We start from the raw sequence: 17,863 nt of genomic DNA on the forward strand, positions 1-17,863 counted from the left end.
GATAAAACCCCAATGCAACTACAGTTCAAGACAGTTGTTTGCATGACCCAGCTTTCAGCTTCATTTTTTTCCTTTTGGCATAGTGAATTTATTTTCCTTTCACAAAAGAAACTCTAGCCCCAAACCAAAGAACAGATTTTATATGTGAATACCGTATCAAGCACTCATTGGAATAGAAGGTGTTCAGTCTGACACATATTTAGAAATATTAACTCCCTTAATAAAGCCATTTTCAGATACTGAGAACTACTTATATTTGGGATATATGTGAGAGCTAAACTCTAATTTTTTTTATCTTGCCCAAATTCCTATCTAAGGGGTTGGGGGAGTCATGCCCTACAAATCATAAATTCTCATCAGATGGGTTTTATTTAACCCTGTATATCGTGACTTATTTTCCAACCTGACTCTGGCATAACATTATAAGACAAGGAAGAAAATCAAAATATTTTACCCCAAACATGTTTCTTTGTCATATTTGAAATGGCCCTGCAAAGCTATTCTTTGTGGGGAAAAATGTGCATCTGTAAAGAATCTCTATTAACATAGCTAGATATTTTTTTTCCAGACCCCCCCAGTCCTAAAGAGATTAACTAAGATCTGAATAGGAAACATTTGTCATCTATTGTCCCTAAGGGCAGCCACCATAAGACTTCAAGAGAACTTTGGTCTCCAAAATCTTTCATCTTAACCCAAACATTCCTTTTCTATCAATCCCGGGTCTTTAGGCAAACTCAACCAATTGTCAACCAGAAAATGTTTAAATTCACCTATAGCCTGGAAGCACACCCCACCCTATCCCGTTTTTGAGTTGTCCCGCCTTTCTGGACCAAACCAATGTATTTCTTAAATGTATTTGATTGATGTCTCATGCTTCTCTAAAACGTATAAAACCAAGCTGTGCCCCGACCACCTGGTACACATGTTCTCAGGACCTCCTGAGGGATGTGTCACAGGCCACGGTCACTCGGCTCAGAATAAATCTCTTCAAATATGTAAGAGTTCAACTCTTTTTGTTGACATATGGTATGGATTTGGATTTGTGTGTATACTTTTTCCCCAGTAATTCACTAGTGACACAGTATCCTGATCTAAACAGTAATTCACTATGCCCGGACTTGAAAACAAGTGAACAACAACAGAAACGGCAGAAATCTATGATTTGGGTGAAAAAAAACCCGTATTTCCAGGCCATTTTAGAATAATCTGGCATGGATTTACTTCCAAACTAACCTATGTTCTGAGCCAATGTGAATGAAAGATCATGTTTCTGGGCCATTCTGGGGGAGAAAAACTGCTTTAAGGCTCATGTTAAAAAAAAAAAAACCTAAAAAACTCCACAATTTGAATGAATATGGATAAATAAGCTGCATGTCTGTGTCACACTGGAAAAAATTATGGTGAGGACTTCATGTCTACTGCCTGCCCCCACCCCAAGACTTAGCAGATTTAGATTAAATATTTTTTAACACCATTTTAGAAGAAAAATATGGCACACAATTATGTCCAAAATTACATTTCTGGCAAGTCTGAATGAAAAAAATCATCTTTCTGAATCATTTTGGAAATTTTTTTTTTTTGTATCAGACTTATATCCAAAAACCTTCCACTTTTTGGAAGAAAAATCTGGCCTAGGACTGATGTGCCAAAAAACTGGAGTAAATTTGGATTTTTTAAAAAAAATCATGTTTGGGGCCATTTTGAAAGAAAGCCTGGGACAGGACTTATGTCTAATAAACCTCACAATGTTAGTAAATTTTAAGAAAAAATAATATTTCCCAGCCATTTACAAAGAACAATCTGGAATAGAGCTTACTCCAAAAATCACAATTTAAGGAAATTTTGATAAAATATCACATTTTTAGGTTACTCTGGAAGAAAATTCTAGCATAGAAATTATTTCCAAAAAACTTCATTATTTGAGCCAATTTGATTGAAAAATCACATTTCCAGGCCATTTAGAAGAAAAGTCTTACACATGAGTTAGATCCAAAGAACCTAAGATTTCAGTGAATTTGGATAAGAAATGACATTTTCTGCATATTTTAGAAGGAAAATCTGGTGTAGGACTTAAGTTCCAATAAGCCTCCAAATTTGAGCAGATTTGGATGAAAATATCACATTTCCAGGGGGATATGAGGAGAAATATCCAGCATATGACTTAATTCCCAAAAACCCACTATTTATAAAAATTTGGATTTTTAAAACTCATGTTTCTTATTCATTTGGGGAGAAATTTGACAAAGAATTTGTGTACCCTGAAACCCATGATTTGAATGAATTTGAATAAAAAGTGTATTTATTTCTGGGCAACTTTGTAAAATAATGTAGCATAGAATTTGTGACCACATGTCCTAAAAGCTTGAACAAATTTAGATGAAAAGTACATTTCTAGGTCATTTTAGAAAAACCTGGCATAAGAATTATTTCTTTTTTTTTTTTTTTTTTAATTTTTTTTTGCACACAAAAACAATAAACATTTTCTAAAAATACATACAAACAAAAAGATGCGTATCAAACATATTAGGAAGGTTACACATGGGAAGTCGGGGAATAGAAATGGGGGGTGGGAGTTAAAATAAGGTAGAGAGGGACTTTATGTGGATCAGTGATAATAACTCAATCCTCTATTTGACAAAGAAGAGGGAGAAGGAAGAGGAAGAAAAAGAAAGTGGGATAAAGGATCAGAAAGGGAGGAAAATAGAAAAAATTAGAGTATGACTCCAGGGTAGACCTGTTTTGTTGTCACTGAGTTGGTTGGTTGGTTTGTCTGTTGTATTTTTCATGTTTCGCCAAGTTGGCCAGACTGGTCTCGAACTCCTAGCCCGAAGTGATCAACCCGCCTCGCCCCCCAGAATGCCGGGACCACAGGCATGAGCCACCACGTCCAGCCCCCACATTGCTTCTGGCCTCCATTGTAGACCTCCCAGACGGAGCGGCCGGGCAGAGGCGCTCCTCACTTCTTCCCAGACACGGGGCGGCCGGGCAGAGGCGCTCCTCACTTCTTCCCGGACGGGGCGGCCGGGCAGAGGCGCTCCTCACTTCTTCCCGGATGGGGCAGCCGGGCAGAGGCGCTCCTCACTTCTTCCCGGACGGGGCGGCCGGGCAGAGGTGCTCCTCACTTCCCAGACGGGGTGGCCGGGCAGAGGCGCTCCTCACTTCTTCCCGGACGGGGCGGCCGGGCAGAGGCGCTCCTCACTTCTTCCCGGACGGGGCGGCCGGGCAGAGGCGCTCCTCACTTCTTCCCGGACGGGGCGGCCGGGCAGAGGCGCTCCTCACCTCCCAGACGATAGGTGGCCGGGCAGAGGCGCTCCTCATTTCACAGATGGGGCGGCCGGGCAGAGGCGCTCCTCACTTCCCAGACGGGGTGGCCGGGCAGAGGCGCTCCTCACTTCCCAGACGGTGGGTGGCCGGGCAGAGGCGCTCCTCACTTCCCAGACGGTGGGTGGCCGGGCAGAGGCGCTCCTCACTTCCCTGACGGGGCGGCCGGGGAGAGGCGCTCCTCACTTCCCAGACGGTGGGTGGCCGGGCAGAGGCGCTCCTCACTTCCCAGACGGTGGGTGGCCGGGCAGAGGCGCTCCTCACTTCCCAGACGGGGTGGCCGGGCAGAGGCGCTCCTCACTTCCCAGACGGGGCGGCCGGGCAGAGGCGCTCCTCACTTCCCAGATGGTGGGTGGCCGGGCAGAGGCGCTCCTCACTTCCCTGACGGGGCGGCCGGGCAGAGGCGCTCCTCACTTCCCAGACGGTGGGTGGCCGGGCAGAGGCGCTCCTCACTTCCCAGACGGTGGGTGGCCGGGCAGAGGCGCTCCTCACTTCCCAGACGGTGGGTGGCCGGGCAGAGGCGCTCCTCACTTCCCAGACGGTGGGTGGCCGGGCAGAGGCGCTCCTCACTTCCCAGACGGTGGGTGGCTGGGCAGAGGCGCTCCTCACTTCCCAGACCGGGCGGCCGGGCAGAGGCGCTCCTCACTTCCCAGACGGGGCGGCCGGGCAGAGGCGCTCCTCACTTCTTCCCGGATGGGGCGGCCGGGCAGAGGCGCTCCTCACTTCTTCCCGGACGGGGCGGGCGGGCAGAGGCGCTCCTCACTTCCCAGACGGGGCGGCCGGGCAGAGGCGCTCCTCACTTCTTCCCGGATGGGGCGGCCGGGCAGAGGCTCTCCTCACTTCTTCCCGGACGGGGCGGCCGGGCAGAGGCGCTCCTCACTTCTTCCCGGACGGGGCGGCCGGGCAGAGGCGCTCCTCACTTCTTCCCGGATGGGGCGGCCGGGCAGAGGCGCTCCTCACTTCTTCCCGGACGGGGCGGCCGGGCAGAGGCGTTCCTCACTTCCCAGACGGGGCGGCCGGGCAGAGGCGCTCCTCACTTCTTCCCGGACGGGGCGGCCGGGCAGAGGCGCTCCTCACTTCTTCCCGGACGGGGCGGCCGGGCAGAGGCGTTCCTCACTTCCCAGACGGGGCGGCCGGGCAGAGGCGCTCCTCACTTCTTCCCGGACGGGGCGGCCGGGCAGAGGCGCTCCTTACTTCTTCCCGGACGGGGCGGCCGGGCAGAGGCGCTCCTCACCTCCCAGACAATAGGTGGCCGGGCAGAGGCACTCCTCATTTCACAGATGAGGTGGCCGGGCAGAGGCGCTCCTCACTTCCCAGACGGTGGGTGGCCGGGCAGAGGCGCTCCTCACTTCCCAGACGGTGGGTGGCCGGGCAGAGGCGCTCCTCACTTCCCAGATGATGGGTGGCCGGGCAGAGGCGCTCCTCACTTCCCAGACGGGGCGGCCGGGCAGAGGCGCTCCTCACTTCCCAGACGGGGCGGCCGGGCAGAGGCGCTCCTCACTTCCCAGACGGGGCGGCCGGGCAGAGGCGCTCCTCACTTCCCAGACGGGGCGGCCGGGCAGAGGCGCTCCTCACTTCCCAGACGGGGTGGCCGGGCAGAGGCGCTCCTCACTTCCCAGACGATGGGTGGCAGGGCAGAGGCGCTCCTCACTTCCCAGACGATGGGTGGCCGGGCAGAGGCTCTCCTCACTTCCCAGACGGGGCGGCCGGACAGAGGCGCTCCTCACTTCCCAGACGGGGTGGCCGGGCAGAGGCGCTCCTCACTTCCCAGATGGTGGGTGGCCGGGCAGAGGCGCTCCTCACTTCCCAGACGGTGGGTGGCCGGGCAGAGGCGCTCCTCACTTCCCAGACGGTGGGTGGCCGGGCAGAGGCGCTCCTCACTTCCCAGACGGTGGGTGGCCGGGCAGAGGCGCTCCTCACTTCCCAGACTGTGGGTGGCCGGGCAGAGGCGCTCCTCACTTCCCAGACGGGACGGCCGGGCAGAGGCGCTCCTCACCTCCCAGACGATGGGTGGCCGGGCAGAGGTTCTCCTCACCTCCCAGACGGGGCGGCCGGGCAGAGGCGCTCCTCACTTCTTCCCGGATGGGGCGGCCGGGCAGAGGCGCTCCTCACTTCTTCCCGGACGGGGCGGCCGGGCAGAGGCGCTCCCCACGTCCCAGACGGGGCGGTGGCCGGGCAGGGGCTCGGGAGGCTGAGGCGGGCAGAGCACTCGGCGTCAGGAGCTGGCGAGCAGCGTGGCCAACATGGCGACCGCGCGCCTGCAGCCAAACGAGAAAAAGCAGGCAGCGGTGGCGTGCGGCGGCAGTCCCAGGCAGTCCGCGCCGCGGGCAGCAGCGAGCTGAGTAGATTGCAGCGTGGGCCACAGAGGGAAAGAAAGAAAGAAAGAAAAGGAAGGGAGGGAGGGAGGGAGGGAGGAAGGAAGGAAGGAAGGAAGGAAGGAAGGAAGGAAGGAAGGAAGGAAGGAAGGAAGGAAGAAGAATTATTTCTAAAATCCCATAAGACTTAGTGAATTTGGACGAAAAATATTCCTGCTTTCGAGACCATTTTGGAAGAAAAATATAGTATGGTATTACATCTAGAAAACCCTACTTATGCAAATTTGAATGCAAATTATCTTTGTGGGCCATTTTAGAGGAAAATTCTGCTGTTGGGCTTATATTTCTTTAAAAAAAAACTCCACTGGTTATTTGACTACTGGAGCTATACAGTAAGTTTTGAAATTTGGAAGTATAAGTTCTCCAATTTTGTTCTTGTAAAAATATGTTCTTTGATTGCCTCTTTTTAACCTAAAACTTAGCACCCTGGACACTGTTCTCAGACTGTTTGTCCCATCCCTCCTCCCACTGGTTAATCTTGGTGATTCTTTCATATAGGTACATAGTGATGTTTCTCATTCTTTGTTATGACAGCATATTGTCTATTTGTGCACGATTTTTATTTAATCAGTTCTACTGAACATGTTTTTCTTTGCTAAAATTTGAAATTACTCATGACTGCATTGAATAACTTATCTAAGTCATTTTGCACATAAACATACACAGCTATTGGATAAATTCATTAAATGAGATTTTGGGCTCAAAGGGAATATGAATTTTAAACTTTGAGAGATAATACCAAGTTGTCCACCAGAAGACTTGGGGCAATTTGTATTCCCAAGACTAACGTAGAAGTGTGCCTGTTTCCACCGTCTACAATACTATGTTCAAATTTTGTAGTCTTTGCTTATCTGGCAGGTGCAAATATCTCTGTGTGGCTTTCATTTGTATCTTTACTGAGGTCAAGGATATTTTCAAATGAAAGAAGACTTCTCTTCCTATGCTGCCATCTGTCCTTGTATTTTTTGGTATCTTCTATTGTGTTTTTGATTTTTAAAACTTCATTTCTAATGGTATTATGCAGTTAGGAAAGACAGCATCTCCATCAAGTTTGTGTTTTTTTTGGCCATAGGTGTGAATTGCCTTGCAGAATTTACTTTTGTATAGACAAGTCTGACCTTTTCCATTATGACTTCGAGATTTTGAATCAGTTAGAAAGTCAGTCCAAGGTTATGTGTTCCAATGATCTATTCCTGTATAACAGACAATCCTAAAATTTGAGGCTTAAAACAACCACTATCATCATGCCTCAGTTCTATGGGTTGACTGAGCTCAGCTGAATGGTTCTCACTTGAGGTCCCTCACTTGGTTGCAGATGTCACCTAGGGTTTCAGTCATCTGAAAGGCCTGACAGGGCAGGCCTCCAAAATAGATCTCCTATGTGACTGGAGTTTAGGCTCACTGTTGGCTAGCTCAGCTATGGCTGATTACCAGAGCACCTCTCTGAGGCCTCTCCATGTGACTAGAAGTTTTCACAGCATAGCAGCAGGGTTCAAAGTGTAGAAGCTGTAAGGCTTCTTATGAACTAGTCTCAGAAGTCCCATAATATCATTTCTGCTACACCCTCTTGATGAAGCAAGTCACTAAGACCAGCCCAGATACATGGGAAAGGTAACAGGACACCCCCCTTCACCCCATCTCATAATATAGATATAGGGAGGGAAGGAATTGATTACGTCCATCTTGGAGACAATTTTCACACATCCATTCCATGTGAAATATATACTCATCCCTCCTAAGATGTCCCCAAAGTCTTATCGCACTGTGGCATTGGCTCAAAGATCAGGATCTCATTCTCTAAATCAGGTCAAGGTACAGATGATGCTTTATCCGAAGACCTGGGAACCAACGCAGCATATCTAACACCCAGTGTAGATTCAGGGATAACTATCCCTGAAAAAGTGCTTCTATCAAAAAATGGGGAAATAGCAGGTACTGGTTCATAGAAATTCAGCAGTTCAGCTGGGCACATGCCACCAGTTACCTTAGTAGCACAGTACTGCCCCTGAGAGTGATTCTCCGTGATGTCTGCAGTCCAAGTTATTCCTCCTTTTCCATGACAAATGGCCTGTGCTTGCAGCTTAGTAGGTTTCTCACCCTGCCTCCCTGCCCATAGAAAGAGGTAGGGGCTCTTCTGTCCTTTTCAGAGCAAGCTGGTGCTCCTGTTACAAATGTTAACGGTATGCCTCTTATTGAAGCTCATTCCATTAGACAAAACCCATGTCCACAAAGCTCTTCAGGACGAGCCCCGCATTTGGGTTGAGTGTCAAGGTGCTATGGGATGCTTCCCTTAAAATTTAGAACCATTTTGTGTATAGTTAAGGAGCCACATACTTAAATATTTCTGAAGTCTTAAAAAGGGGTCTTACAGTTGCACCCTTGAGATGATCTTTACCTTGAAGGACACTTATTTTGAGCAAAACCACACACTGGAGGAGGTATGGTTAATAATATTTACATAGGGTTAAATACCTTAAGCCCTGAGATAGGATAACTATTGAGACTGGGTGGCTGAAAGACCTTAGATCAGTTACCTGATGACTGACACGGGGACTGGGTCCTGGGATAGAGGAACATGATTCAAAGTCCTAAACACTGGTATTACAGGACTGATTGGGGAATGTGGCTTCAAGGGTTTAATCTCTGTTATTGGAGGGCTGAGGAAGACACATGGTTAAAGATTGTCATATACAGTCAAGTGTTGCTTAACAAGGATATGTTCTGAGAAATCATTAGGTAATTTAGTCATTTTGCAAACACTATAGAGGGTATTACACAAACCTAGATGGCATAGCCTACTATACACCTGGGCTATATGGTATAGCCTGTTCCTCCTACGCTACAAACCTGTGCAGCAGGTTACACTGAGTACTGTAGGCACTGAGTACTGTGGGCAACTGTAACACAATGGTAAGTTATTTGTGCATCTAAACATGGAAAAAGTAAGGTAAAATACAGCATAAAAGACAAAAAAAAAAATGGTACATCTGTACAGGGCACTTACCATAAATGGTAAGCTGCAGAACTGGAAGTTGCTCTAGGTGAGTCTGTGCATCTAAACATAGAAAAAATAAGGTAAAATACAACATAAAAGGCAAAAAAAAAAAAGGGTACACCTGTATAGGACACTTACCATAAATGGCAAGTTGCAGAACTGGAAGTTGCTCTGGGCAAGTCGGTGAGTGGTGAGTGAGTGTGAAGGCCTGGGACATTACTACACACTACTACAGACATACATACTGTACCCTTAGGCTACACTCAATTTATTTTTAAATTTTTCTTTCTTCAATAATAAACTAGCCTTAGCTTACTGTAGCTTTTAACTTTATAAGCTTTAAAATTTTTTACTTTTTGACTCTTGTAACTTCGCTTAAAACAAAAACACACTGTACAGCTGTACAAAAATATTTTTTGTTTTATCCTTATCCTATATGCTTTTTTCTATTTTAAAAATTTAAAATTTTTTTTTGTTGTTGTTGTTGTTAAAGACACAAGCACACACATTAGCCTAGGTCTATACAGGGTCAGGATCCATATCACTGTCTTATCCACCTCTGTATCTTGTCCCACTGGGAGGTCTACAATGTCGCTAGGTAACAGGAATTTTTCAGCTCCACTCTAATCTTACCAGCCCACCACTGTATATGCAGTCCGTCGCAGACAAACATTATGCAGTGCCTGACTGTAGTTACGAAGGTGTTGATGAGGTGGTATAGCTGGGGGTGGCTGGGGATTATCCATTTTCTTGGTGGTCTGATATGGGTGTAACTGAGATCCAAGGCTCTGTTTGGTCACAGCTGCAAGACCAGGACCTGGGACTGGAGTGCTGGGGACAATGTATTGGTGAGAGGGCCCCCGATGGAAGGACCAGGGACTAAAAAAGTCTGAGAAACACAACAAAGGTAGTCGGGGCAAAGGCAACAACAGAGATGTTTGAAAGCTGGGAGGAGAGAAGCAGGAAAGGGGGCTGTCAGAGCCAAGGGATGGGGGTAGCTGCAGATGGAACCGGACTAGAGGAAGCTACATTTTCTGGAAGAGCCCCTCCCCTCCCATGAAATCTCTTTATATATTTGCTAGATTCTCTCTCCATACAAAGGACCAGTCTTTCCAATAAATCTACAAATGATTTGGCTCTTGTTTTCCGAGGAAGTGAATTCCTGTGGAATAGTGGACTTACGGGTTTCAGATGTCTGTATCATTCCTTATCCCTGTTATAGATGAGAGAATGAGGGACACAGGCACAGTTACAGATGTATAAAGAAGCCAAGTTTATTACAACGGAAGGCCACAAAACATGGAGAAGACTTAGTGTGGAGAAAGTAAACAGTCAAATGTCCTATGACCACTTACAGAATGCATTTCTCTACTCCATTTCATCAAAGTGTCAACATTCTGACTCTTAGTCCTTGTCCCTATCTCTGCCTTCAGAGAGAGTATAAGGAATTGGAAGGTTGCCCTGCAGACGGCCCAGGGTCGGGCTGCAGTGGCAGTCTGTGGTGGACAGACTTGGTCTTCCTGTGTCTGCTGAGGTGAGACTTGAGGCTGAAGCCCTGCCCACACGTCTTGCACACATACGGCTTCTCCCCCTTATGTGTCATTTGATGTAAGGTGAGGTGTGACTTTTGGAGAAAGCCTTGGCCACACTCTCTGCACACACAAGGCTTCTCTTCTGAGTGAGCCCGCTTGTGTGTGATTAGAGCTGACTTATTGCCAAAGCCCAGTCCACACTGCCTGCACGCGTAGGGCTTCTCCCTCAAGTGCTTCCGCTTGTGCCTGATGAGACCGGCCTGGTGGCTAAAGCCTCGCCCGCACTCCCGGCACACATACGGCCTCTCCCCTGAGTGCGTCCTCTGGTGTGCAACAAGGTTTGACTTCTGGCTGAAGCCTCGCCCGCACTCCCCACACACCATGGGCTTCTCCCCCGAGTGCGTCCTCTGGTGTCTGATGAGGTTGGATTGCTGGCTGAAGCCCCGGCCACAGTCCTTGCACACAATGGGCTTCTCCCCTGAGTGTATGTTCTGGTGTCTGTTGAGGTGTGACTTGAGACTAAAGCCTCGCCCACACACCCCACACACATACGGCTTCTCCCCGGTGTGCGTCCGCCTGTGAGAAATGAGGGTTGAATTCTGGCTGAAGCTGTGTCCACACACCCCGCACACATAGGGCTTCTCCTTTGAGTGTGTCCTCTGGTGGTTGACAAGGGTGGTCCTCTGCCTGAAGCATCGCCCACACTCCTTGCAGGCGTAGGGCTTCTCCCCAGAGTGCGTCCTCTGGTGGGAGATGAGGTTTGACCTGTCGCTGAAGCCCAGGCCGCAGTCACTGCACACGATGGTCTTCTCCTCCAAGTGTGTCCTCTGGTGTCTCACGACAGCTGACTTCTGGCTGAAGCCTTTGCCGCATTCCCGGCACACGTAAGGCTTTTCCCCCGAGTGTGTCCTCTGGTGTATGATGAGGTTTGACTTCTGGCTGAAGCCTCGCCCACACTCACTGCACATGTAAGGTTTCTCACCGGAGTGTGTCCGCTCGTGTATGATTAGCGTTGACTTCCGGTTAAAGCCTCGTCCACACTCCCTGCACACAATCGGCTTCTCCCCCGAGTGTGCCTTCTGGTGTCTGGCGAGGCTCTTCTTTAGGCTGAAGCCCTTCTCACATACCCCACACACATAGGGTTTCTCCCCTGAGTGTATCCGCTGGTGACTGAGCAGGTTTGTCATCTTGCTGAAGCTAAGTCCACACTCTCCACAGTTGACTGTTCCAAATCCTAAGACTTCTATCCTCTTCAACAATTTGTCTGTTTCCTCAGGGGTCCCTGTCTGAGCTGGGCTGGCTTCTAACTCCACCCCTCTGAGGCTGTTCTGAGAGCTGACTGGCTGCCTCTGGGGTGGCCTGGAGAACGCTCCCAGAGTCCTTTTCTTTGTTCTTCCAAACAAAGGCATGGCACCTTCTCCCTCGGGACCTTCTGCTTGATCACTCCAGGGTCTCCCCTCAGAGGCTTGTTGCTGCTTCTCCTGGTCCCCTGGGCCCGGATCCCTAGGCTGGATGTTACCTTCTGCACACAAGCATGTGAAGATCCAGGGGGGATGATTACACAGCACATGCTGCATGGGGAATTTCTTACTGGAGAAACCCGGAGGGCAGAAAGGATCGAGGTAGAGCTCTGGCTCTGGATCTGCTGCAGAGAGAAAAGTGTGAGTCACAACCGAGTCCTCAGTGGGCAGCCTGAGCAATCAGCTTAGTCAGATACCCTAGGCTTCAAAACACTTAGGCCTTAAGTGCCATCCAACCGGGACTTCCGTTACATGGCCTACTCTCCAGCCTACCGCTACTTCTTACATCTAGCATTACAATCTAGAAAACCCACTCGTTAAGACCTGCTCTACATATAAGACTATAGAAGCATCCCTGGCATTTTTGGGTGTGTAAATAGGGCCAGTATGGAACAGTTCCCCCTCACCTTCAATACAATTAATTACTCTCTAACTCACAACCATGCACACTGAGATAAATCATGTCCACAAGTACTTTCTTCTTTGATGGAAAGATGTCTAACCCTAGGACTCATGTGGAAATGTCCTTCCTTATTTCCCTATGAGGACAAGGGGATGGATTGAGAAAGCGGTTATTTGGAGTGAACAGAGAAGCCCTGGTGTAGGGAGGAGCATGAGAGGGTAGTGAAACAGTATGTGACACACCCAAACTGCTGTCTCCCCACTCAATGAAGATTTGTTAGATTACTCTATGCCAGAATTTCTAGGAGGCAGTAGGCTTTCAGCAATGGACAACACAGAGCCCAGGCCCCCAATGACTTAAAGGATGCTCCCCCCGGTACCCCCAACCTATTTCCATAATTAGTGTAAATAAAATTTTCCCCAAAAATCAGTGTAAAAGAAGATATTTCTACTTATAGTGCCTCTTGTGTAGGAGATGTCAACATTGAGTATACTGTTTTATCACAACTGGGTCTAGTCAGCTGAAGGCAATCAATGACCAGGCAATATGAGTAACCAGGTAGAGATCTTGATGGATCTACCCGAATGCTCTTTTCTTGACCAATGAACAATCAAGCTTATTGAAAGTGTACACATCCACATTCCAGAATTATTCCATGCTACACGAAATGCTACTTTTCAATCCTAATTACAATGAGCAGAACCACCTTTTCCTAACACTTAAAAATTCCTGACTCTTCCTACTCAGCAAACTGCCTAAGTGAATGTCTTCCCTTCTGTGTTTCATTGCCTGGCCAGTAAATAAGCTCAACTTTTCTCCTTTCAGTAGCTCTGGTGGCCTTTACCTCTGGCTTTGATGACAGACGGAGGAACCAACAATCTAACCTGATGCCTGCCTCTCCCCACGCCAGTGCTGAGGAGCTCCTGCAGAGAAAGCCTGCTCTTCCAGCCCTTGTAATCAGGACAGGTGCCCGGTGGTCCCTCAAGACCCTTTCTCAGCAGTAAATCCTAGCTGCTTTCACTGAGTTCTCACTAAGTTTATTTGGTTTAATCTAGGTTGTCTGAGGTTCCACAACTCATAACTGATTTTGTGTTCTATTTCTGGCCAGCAACTTCCTTGAGATTATGGAAACTTGAGTTGGGTGGAGTTGTCAGATTTGATTTATTGGCTATTTTGTTTCTCTTGAATACGACAGGAGAAGGGAAGCAACTGCTCATATCTCCTTGGCTTACCTTCATACATATTAGGGCATAGTCATGGGTAAGTAGGTCGTTCAGCAGTAAAAGGAACTCCTGTGTCTGTCCTGAGTTAAGCACAGTGACTATGATTTTGACACAGGTAATACCTCCCACCCACCCTTATAAGAACCAAGGCTTCTGATATGTAGGCTTATTACAGCCCTAACTGCTGTGCCTATATGTAAAGTGGCAGGCTTTTATTTACACTAAATGTATTTCAGAATTATAGAAGCGCCTTCAGAGAAATCTTAATTCAACATGGTTTTAACATTTATATGGAGTGACAGAAGAAAAACAAAACTTTAATTCTCCATTAGTCAATTTTTTCAGTTGGTCACCAAATCTGGCATTCTGTGTATACACTAGGAATATTTAGTCTGAGAAGAAATTTTAACACAAAATATTACCAGGTTAATGAATTTATTTATAAAGTATTTTAAATCTAAGTTGCTCCTGCACTGATAGGTTTATAGAGACTAATGGGCACTGACACAAATTTAAAATTTAAAAACTCGAGAATAACAAAATTAAAAAAAAAAAATCAGGCCAGGCGTGGTGGTTCACGCCTGTAATCCCAGCACTTTGGGAGGCTGAGTCGAGTGGATCACTTGAGGTCAGGAGTTTGAGACCAGCCTGGCCAACATGGTGAAACCCTGTCTCTACTAAAAGTATAAAAACTAGCTGGGTGTGGTGGTGTGCACCTGTAATTTCAGCTACCCAGGAGGCTGAGGCAGGTGTTTGAACCTGCGTGGTGAAGGTTGCAGTGAGCTGAGATTGCGCCACTGCATTCCTGCCTGGGCAACAGAGCAAGATTCTGTCTCAAAAAAAAAAAAAAAAAAATTGAAAATTGAACTCCTAATGATTCAAATATGCCAGTTTCTGAAGGAAATCTTTCTTGCTGCAGCTGAAGCTCTGGCTCTGAAGAAAAAAGTTTAGCTGTGAATTAAGCCAGGCGCCTTGCTAATTAGGTTGCACGATAAGAAAGAAATGTGAGGCACTCAGAGCTTATTTACTACAATATGTAAACAACCTTACTAGCTGGTATGTAACTAAAGGGTGGAATCAATATTTCAAAATAAGATAAAGCCTGCAAATAAGACAGATGCAATGTCTTTTCCCTTATTTTATCAGTGTAAACATAACATTAGCATAATATTCTAGTGATATAAAACTTGGTTCTGATATGTAGGCTTTCTCAAAGAAAGTTTAACTAATCTAAACTTCCAAGACTAATACATAGGTTCAGCATTCCTAATCTGCAAAGTTCCAAAATCTGAAAATCTTTAAGCACCAACATGCAGCCACAAGTAGAAAATTCCACAGCTGATCTCATGTGACAGGTCACAGTCAAAACACAGGCATATAAAACTCAGTTTATTCAGCATCCTCAAAGGAAAAATATAATTACCTTCAGGCCAAGTGTACAAGGTGTACACAAAACATAAATGAAATTCCTGTTTAGACTAGGGTCCTATACCCAAGATATCACATTATGTTTATGGTAGTATTCTAAAATGCAAACCAACCAACCAACCAACCAAACAAACAAACCCAAAATCTGAAACACTTATGGTCCTAAGCATTTTGGATAAGGGATATTCAACCTATACTGATTTTAAAAATCAGATAGGCTAATATTGCATTCATAAACACGTAAGATTAGGCACATGTAGATATATGTGTCCAACTAGTATCTTATAATTTACAGACAGCGCCAGAAATTATGTGAATCTACAATTACTTTACTCAAAGTAAATACCAGAAATGGCATATTTTTCAGGCAGTTTTTAACTTAAGACTGATTATGTTGTTTTTCAATTTCTAAGATCTCTGTTAGGAAATCATTATAAGAATAAATATTTTTGTTAAAAAATTCAAAAACAAAACTATACAAAGTGTTCCCCTGCAATAATTTTATTTGTATTCTTGCCTAAACTAATGAGATCAGCCTTATGTTAATTATTTGAGACTGAAACTTAAAACTTTAAATACCATCCATCAACACTATATATGCTTAAAAACATGTACAATTATTTAGCTTGCCAAGAAACAGAAAAAAAGCTTAAACTTGACAATAATACTGGTAACTGAAAAAGAATTATAACTTGGTGTATTTCTGTCCTCCATATGAAAAATAACTAATTTTTGTCTTTTGTATACTCAACTTAGAAATAAAAGCTCTATTTTTACCTCACCAGATTTCCAATTTCTCATTCTTTATTTTTTAAATTTTTTACAGATAGGATCTCACTCTGTGGCCCAGGCTGAAGTGCAGTGGTACAATCATAGATCACGTAGTCCAAATTCCTGGGCTCAAGCAATCCTCTCTCCTCAGCTTCCTAAGTAGCTGGGACTACAGGCACACAACACCTCACCCTGGATAATTATAAAAAATTTTTGAGAGACAGAGTCTTGCTATGTTGCCCAGGCTGGTCTTGAACTCCTGGCCTCAAGTGATCCTCCTGCCTTGGTCTCCCTCAGCCTCCTGAGTAGCTAGGAATACAGGTGCAAGCCACAGCACCTGGCTTTAGTTCTCATTCTTATGCTTCTGTGTTACCTCTTACCAGGCTTGTTAGTCAATATAAATAACAAGGATTATTCACTTCAGGAGGGCATATAATTCTTCATAATTATGGTAACTCCTGTTACTTTTAAAAAACTAATTAATTTTTAAATTGACAAAAAATGTATATATTCATTGTGTACATTTTAAAATATATATACATTGTGACATGGCTAAATTGAGCTAATTAATATATTGCATCACCTCACATACCTATCATTTTTTGTGATGAGAACACCTAAAATCTACTCTGAGTGATTTTCAAGAATACAATATATTGTTATTAACTATAGTCATCATGTTATACAATAGACCTCTTGGACTTATTCCTTCTATGTGAAAATCCTTTGACCAACATCTTCCCCAACCACCCCCACCCTAGTAACCACCATTCTATTCTCTGCCTCTGTGAGTCCAACCTTTTTAGACTGCACATATAAGTAAGACTGTGTGGTATTTGTCTTTCTGTGACTGGCTTATTTCACTTAACATAACATCCTCCAGGTTCATCCATGTTGTTGCAGATGATTCTGTTACATTTATTGAATTAGCATTCTGATCAGTGAAACAGCCAAGAAAATTAAATACTTTTCTTGTAACTAGCCTATTTTGAGGATTCTGATATTGCCTGTCTTAAATCCAAGTCCCAAATATAATGAAACTGTTAAGGTGTATTTTATACCTAGAACAGTCTTCCTCCCGTTACACATATATTTTGGGTTTCCAAGACAGCTCCCTGGGCAACCACAATGACTTGCTCCTTGGATTGTACAGCATTCTTTTTAATGTGCTCAACATCATTGTGAGAGCTGCTGTTTTTCTTTAAATTAAAACAAGGATTAAAAACAAGAGACAAAAAAGATAGGTTTTGCTTTAAGACAATGATAGGTAAGCTGCTTGTTATTAATATAAATGTTTTGATAATTCTATACTTTTCAGGTTGAGAAAACACATATTTGTGTAAATGTACAAAGGTCAGGATGTATAGCATTTTCCCAGCCTCCACCTGCCAATTCTAGAATGAACACACAGGTCAGATAATGCCCCTACATCCTCTCCTTCTCTGTCCAACATTCCTTCCATGTCCTTGGCTAGACCTACCTCTGTTGTTCCTTGAGAGGAAGATTTTTGTAAGATTCCCTCAAGTAGATAGCTTCTTCCTTTCATATATCAAGCATTACAGAGTGGGATGAATGTCCTTGTTTTGTAATGTGGCTTCCACACCATTGCCTACCATACTTCTTTTAGGACTATCCACAGGCCTCCTGGTTTCACACACTGCCCTGAATATTTGACCACCTACCAGCCTCACATCCTCTCCACACCAATACCTGTCAGCACTCTCAGGGTGCTCCACACGGCTGAGCCTCTGGCTAAGACTCCAACTTCTCAGCAACACTGACCTCAGCTGCACTGTGAACGCTGTTCACAGACACTGCACAATCTTCACATTCTCTCCTGTGCACATTCCCTTCTCTGACACAGCCTTTTCTTCTACCTTCTGACTCACTTTGCTCAAGCACCATGGGCACATTTGTTCCTGACCTTATTTGGGGCTTCAATCCATGACCTTTTAGCTTATACACCAGTCCCTCATCTTTACTCCTTCATACAACTGAGATCCAATGGACTTATATATCCAACTGACCTTTTATGGAACTACATATTTGGCGGAGAGTCTATGAAACCACTATGGTGCTCTCACAACGATGCTGTTATGGACTGAGTTGTATTCCCCCCAAATTCTTATGTTGAAGCTGTAACCCCTAATGTGACTGTATTTGGAGACAGGGCCTTTAAAGAGGTAATTAAGGTTAAATGAGGTCGTAAGGGTGGGCTGGTGTCCTTTTAAGAAGAGGAAGAGACGACAAAGATGTGTGAGCATTGAGAAAGGGCCATGTGAAGACACAGGTGGA

At 45.7% G+C, this 17,863-nt stretch overlaps 1 protein-coding gene and 1 long non-coding RNA gene across 14 annotated transcripts in view; one reads left to right on the forward strand and one right to left on the reverse strand.

Moving 5' to 3' along the window:
- Positions 1 to 991, forward strand: part of LOC105740765 — a 31,760-nt gene extending 30,769 nt beyond the window's left edge. Inside the window, exon 5 of the long non-coding RNA XR_001116845.2 lies at positions 569 to 991. This is a non-coding gene — a long non-coding RNA (uncharacterized LOC105740765). The remainder of the gene's footprint in view (positions 1 to 568) is intronic.
- An 8,949-nt stretch (positions 992 to 9,940) lies between these two features.
- The window catches only part of ZNF133 (zinc finger protein 133), a 28,889-nt gene continuing 20,966 nt past the window's right edge, over positions 9,941 to 17,863 (reverse strand). For 8 of the 13 annotated variants that reach the window (XM_003268218.3, XM_012512103.2, XM_030825991.1 and 5 more), the window contains one exon: positions 9,941 to 11,868. In XM_003268218.3, the coding sequence (XP_003268266.1) occupies positions 10,121 to 11,868 (1,748 nt within the window). In that variant the 3' untranslated portion in view covers positions 9,941 to 10,120. Of the gene's footprint in view, positions 11,869 to 16,629; positions 17,710 to 17,863 lie in introns of those variants that run through there. The other 5 variants (XM_003268217.3, XM_012512107.2, XM_030825992.1 and 2 more) reach the window with 2 other exon arrangements.

The sequence above is a fragment of the Nomascus leucogenys genome, chromosome 13 (genome assembly GCF_006542625.1).
Source record: "Nomascus leucogenys isolate Asia chromosome 13, Asia_NLE_v1, whole genome shotgun sequence".
Lineage (NCBI taxonomy): Eukaryota > Metazoa > Chordata > Mammalia > Primates > Hylobatidae > Nomascus > Nomascus leucogenys.